The 6,000-nt window shown below is 43.4% G+C and overlaps 1 protein-coding gene across 2 annotated transcripts in view; it reads left to right on the top strand.

The window, feature by feature from the left end:
• The first annotated feature begins 628 nt into the window (after nt 1-628).
• The window catches only part of LOC122574037, a 64,327-nt gene continuing 58,955 nt past the window's right edge, over nt 629-6,000 (top strand). For both annotated transcript variants that reach the window (XR_006318895.1, XM_043741153.1), the window contains exons 1-2: nt 629-3,562; nt 5,431-5,764. Coding sequence is in view for 1 of the 2 variants with exons in the window: in XM_043741153.1 (XP_043597088.1) it covers nt 3,004-3,562; nt 5,431-5,764 (893 nt within the window). In the remaining variant the exon portion in view is untranslated. The remainder of the gene's footprint in view (nt 3,563-5,430; nt 5,765-6,000) is intronic.

Here is a 6,000-nt window from a genome sequence, read left to right as displayed (position 1 = left end):
AGGTCATTTCTTGTCTGAATATCGAACGAGATCGATAAATAAACAAGTTTATCGAAGCTAGATTCGGTGATAGAATAATATGGTTGTTCCCTAGAACGAAATTAATTAAAACTATCTCAGTTCGATAGACAGAAGTTCGCTATATCAAATGCTTTGAAATTTCATTGAAATAAATAAAGTTCCGTTATACCTAAAGTAAATTAAAACTCTTTTCCAATCACGTCAGACCCATTTAACAATTAAAACAAATCCTCTCAACAAATTCGATCAAAACATCCTTTGCCTATCCTCTCTAACCCTTTCAATTTCATTAACGAGCGAAAGTACGCGTCGAAAAGACGGCACCGAAAAATTGGTTTAATTATAGGTCGCAATTAAAGGATGATAACGGTCGGTGGGATAGGGGATGGTCGAGCGCGCGGGCACGGCGCGAAGGCAAGCAAAAAGGGAGCAAAGCAGGAGCGTAAACAAGGAGAGTGTAACGTGGTGGTGGCTCGCGGAGGGTGAGACGGCAACACACGCGCTCATGCGCGCCTGGAACCCCGCCCTGTCGCTTCGGACGAAAGCCTGTCCCGTCGAGGACTCTCGGTCGAGTTTCGACGAGTAGTCACGCTTTAACTCGCGATCCGCGAGGCGGATGTTATCCGGAACGCGAGTTCACAGGTGCAGGTGTGCCCAGATGTAACACGCGAAAGCTTTGAAAAAGCTGGTTGATCCTAGCTCCTGCACCCTGTGCCAGAAACATCCGGACGGAGACGTGGCTTTGAGCTGGTGACGAAACTCCAGGAGCCAGGAGGCAGGTGCGGGTGTCAGGTGTCGTAGATAGGTGTTTGGGGTGTTTTAGATCTTCGAGCCTGGGTCTGTCTTCATTCGGCGAATACGTGGCCACGATTACAATACAATCGCAATAGTTTCGAACACTTGTGGATCGAAGCAACTGTAACGAATCGCATACATATACGCGGCGACAGGTGTATTTTTTTAAAGGTGATAGTAGTCGTGGAAGGTGTGGAAAGATTGAAAGATTCATTGATCACACAGCAACACGGGACACTCGCTGTCTTGGATACGCGCCTTCGGTCGTTCGAGTCGTTTAAGGTAAACACCGGTGTGTGCCACCGATCGGCCGAGATATCTAGGTCAACAGGCAGTGGGCAGAGGCAACTAGTTGCGGCTGTAATCGTTCCTGTAACCGAGGCCAGCGGGAGATGTTATGTTCTTTGTTGGTTGAAAGAAGGAAGAAGGAAGAGATCGTTCGTGATAATCTAACACTGGACCAATAAACGTCCGAGATACCAGAGGCGGGAGGATTTATCTAAGAGGTGTCGGGAGAAGAACGGAGAGAAATAGCTAGGCGAGGAAGGGGTCTATTGTTCGTTAAGGTCGCGTCGCTCACGATCGGATTTCCTTGATTACGGTTACGGTATCGACGCGAAGGAACAGCAGCCGTGTTCTTTCCGGTGGAGGAAGAAAGTAAGAGAATTTCGATCAATCTTGACCAAGCGACGCGAGACGCGTTATCCTTCATCCTCGCTCTGGACGCGACTTTTGCTGATTATACGCGCCGATGACAACCGTGGATTTATTATCAATTTCCGTTAATTAGAATGATCCTCGGATGTTTACGTCTGTTCATTCGAGTTGTTAGTTAAGGCGAAAGAACGAAGGAGAGGAAGAGGCAAAAAGACAATAAAGTGTATCATATCCGAGAAGATCGATGCCAATTGGAATATTACAGAAATGATTAGTCGATCCGTCTTTTATCGTGTTTTGAAATATTTTTATTCTCCTTATTCGATATTCGTTAGTTAGAGTGTTTGTAGCAGTGAACGGGTATTACCAAGGCCTAATTAAGGATTTAGTTTTGTAATGATTCAAGTGTCGTCGATTACGCGATAGAGTTTAGTGATAATTATCTAGAGAGACGGTTTTGTAGGAGTGCTTAGAGCAAAGATAACGGCCTTGAAACTTTTCCATGCACGGATCGGAAGACCGAGCTAGGCAAGATGCTCTATGCCTGACGGCGTGACTACAACTAAAGGTCGTGATCGATCGACTTACTTCGATGGCCTAAAAGAACTTTAAACGTTCAAGGTCATTATGCATAGCGATAAAACGGAAACGTTGTAAAGTGCGGACAAGTCGGTTGGTTCGTTCGATTGTTACGACACCTAGCTATTTCCTCTGAAATAGCGTAACGAACGAGTCCTATTCTATTCCACAGCATTTGGCCAAGAATCTAGTCTCAGTAGAAAATCCTCGTTACAGGCCAGATGAGGCGATAGCGGAATTCGTTAATCCGCACGATGTCGTGTCAAGGATACTCAACCGATCAAGAACGTCCTGGCATTCGCGAAATGTGCCACGCGCATCCCTCCATCTCTCTCGAGTTCTTACAGAGTTTTTATAAGACTTCACAGACACCGTCGTGTTTAACGAAGCGACGATAACGGAGGATCGCTTCGTCAGGACTCAGGCTGTTCTCGTATCACCCATGCGTTGTATCATCTAATTCCACTGTAAAAGCGGAACGTAAATGCAACGGCGTCGGACCGATAGAATTAACGAAACCACGAAGCGTACCGATCGTATTCCTCGTCTCCACACGGTCCTAAACATCGCACAGCCTAAAACCTCAGGTGGATCAACAAAGGCAAATCCTCGTCGATCCTCGCTTTAATTAACGCTTTGATCAAACAACCTTTAGACCAGTCGCAAGCCAAAGTGTTCGCCAGATGACACAGTTCGCTAAATGAGATCACCGAAGCGACCTGTCGATTGAACGATTCAGAAAGCTGCTACTTGCGGTCGATGCGAAAGGAGGCTCGACAGTCGACCTCGCGATCGAAACAGCTCCCGACCCCTTAGTAGTCGACGGACAAAAGCGGCCTGGCCGACGCTCGATGAGTCCTAGTGAAGATAAGGATCCTCGAAAACCCTTGATCGTTTGCCTGGAACGTCTGAAGAAGCTCCGGTTGGCACCTATTTGAGAGCGGTCGGGTGATGCGCGGGAGCAGCTCTGAACTCCTGCTGGAGGCGAGTTGCGTCCAGTGTCAGAGCGATCATCACGCCGGCCAGCACACCACCAGGCATCAGCAGCAGCATCAGCTAAACGAGAAACACGACTTCCAGGAGCGAGAGCTACGTCGTCGCAAACTGTTGGAGCTCGGGTTCGGCGCTTCGCGGCGCCGACCGCCACGGCGTACCTGCCGTCAGCGGTTCAACTTTTACGCCACCTCGGCGTTGGCATTTGTCGCGACGTCCGGCGGTGCGGCCCTATTATTTTTGGTGCCGCTATACGTCGATCCGGCCATCAGCACTCTGGCTGCCGATTTCTCGCCAGATCCGGTCATCTGCACCACCTCCAGGCGCGAAGAACTCGCTGGCTTGTTCAACTGTACCTGGAGTTCCTGCCGCGAAGGATGCACCAGTGACGTTTATAGGTGTACGCATATATACGTCACGTATACACCATGGAGCAATACGAGCATGAAGAATGACACCGGGGGTAGAGGCAATTCGGGCAACTCTACCGGCGTCACGCACACCTCAACCACTTCGGGTAAGAAACTCTCACACTGCAGACTTATGCAGAGTAGTTCTATCTTCACAGTTTAGAGCAATTACTTGTCGCTGGATTCGTGTAATTTTGGACTGTAGTGGAGAAATGGTGACAGAATGTTTTGACGAAACAATTAAATATAATTTTGATCATTGATACATATATCGAAGCGCGCGTCGCTATTTAATTGCGCAGGCAGCGATGCTTTTCTACGTCGTTTTAGATTTATTTTCGATTTCATCAGTTGAATTTAATTTTTATTTCAACTTACAGGGATTTCTGAACAACTGATACCATAGAAGGATTCTAGCTCTTTATTGTCATCCGCGTATTTGTTTCTGTATAATTATTTTTGTTAAACTGTTCATAATTAATATTAAATATATCCTATATATAAATATATAAGACGCATGAAATTTACATCATGAAAACCCATAGTCGATATTTGGTGCCCGTGTTTGTCGTTAACCTTGCAACTTCGCACCTCTTTAATTCGACCGCATCACAAGGTCGATATTGTCGATATCGTTTCGCTGAGTTGGTAGAAAACATATTACCGTATGTTGAACATTGTCTAGAATGATCTTGGTTTTGTCTAGGTCCCCCTATTTTCTAATTCATTGACTTACGTTGTATCATGGCAGCATTGAAAGTTTTCTATTTCATTGACTTGCGTTGTATCATGGCAACATTGAAAGTTTTCTATTAAATACTGTACATGGTAAATCAGCGTATTACATTACGATTATAAAGCTGGTTTACTTCCAGTAATTCTTTGCAAAGCGGTAGCGGGGGTACTGTACAATTTTTAGAACCAGTTTACTCATTGGAAAGTTACAAGTATAAATTTATGTTTTATATATTAATTTGTTAAAATATTCATTACGAAAACGCGTAATTGCTTTCGTAATGAATGAATGAATGTTGGAAAATACTTAAGAATTTTCTGAATAATATTTTTAATTTTTTTTAATACTATTAGACATATATTCACAGAGATAATTACATCTATAATTTGAAATTTAGAATTTCAATTTATTTCGGATCATTTTGATTTGAAAAATCCAAATTTTTCATAAGAGGGTTCTAATTGCTCTTCGCTTTAATAGCAACTTAGAAAGACATTTTGGAAAATGATATTTATATAGTTATAAGAGTTTAGAATTTTATAAAATTACATTTAGGAAGTTGAAACTAAACGGAAGGATATAAAATATTACTTCCATTTCTACTTCAATCCTCTAGCAAATCCTTAAAATCTGTCTTTTGCTTCGTATGTTTTAGAAGCCATTTCATACAAGACTTGAAATCCCACTATAGCGACAATAAAACTTTAGAAGTATCACAACTATATAACTTACTGGGAATAACATTACTTGCGTTTATACACCATTTTTACCCAGAATAGTCCTTCAAACAATTTCTCAAAGCTTTTCATACCTTTTCGAAAATATGACATAACCGTGCAGTTTGACTTGCAATTTTCTTCTTCTCAAAGAAGATCCCTTTATTAACCCTTCTGGTCTATATCACCCAACTGTGTCTTTAGATTAATATTTCGTTGAAATTCGATCTTGTCGAAAATCAGAAAGGGATCGATAATCAAAATTTCATCGGTAATTTATTGCATTAGTATATAATTTCTCACATATTTGTCTACACACTTTTCTACGCACCTAGCAAAAATGTACAGAAACTACCATTTATCCAATATCGGAGCTCAGAGCATATACATATCCGCTGTCTCTGTGAGTAGGTTAAATGTAGGAATGAGGGATGAAAAGAGATCATAAAAAGATTAAAATACAAAGGTGGAACTGCAAATTGTAATCTATTTTAATATAATTTGAAACTTTGTTTTTTAACAGTGCCGACGCCAGGCGACGTGGAGGCGGTGCTCCTGGTGAACATCAAGGGGTGCGGCTATCCGCCGATCGTCGACTGCGAAAACTTCACCCGCGAACTAGGCTACGAAGGCGCGAAATTCCCCTGCCATTACAGCCGCGTGAACGGCAGCATAGTGATGGCGAACTATAACCGCGAGGCGCAGGTCACCACCATCATACACTTCTTCGCGGCGCCTTTCGTAGTGACTCTCGCGACCAGCGTCGCTCTGTGTGTGATGCACTGTGACTGCAGATGCAGTCCACCGCCACGGCATTCGTCGCGAGGAATAAGAAGAGGCAGGGGCAACGATCTCAGGTAATGTGACTTTAAACATCTAGTAAACCATCTAGCGTCCCTGTAGAACGTCTATCTTGTTGCCTGTCCCGAATGAACTTCTGGGAGTGTAACTTGTTAGAAAATGGTCCTAAAACTTTAATCTATAACAACATGAAAGTGCGGATCTTAGATTGTTTAGATTAGATTATTATAGTCAACATACAAGAGGTTGCGATTCGAGAAAGTTGGAAAACGCTGGATTAGGTTTTAAGAAG

This window comes from Bombus pyrosoma, linkage group LG1 (genome assembly GCF_014825855.1).
Source record: "Bombus pyrosoma isolate SC7728 linkage group LG1, ASM1482585v1, whole genome shotgun sequence".
Taxonomy (NCBI): Eukaryota; Metazoa; Arthropoda; class Insecta; order Hymenoptera; family Apidae; genus Bombus; species Bombus pyrosoma.
This window is presented reverse-complemented; position numbering and strand designations above follow the sequence as displayed.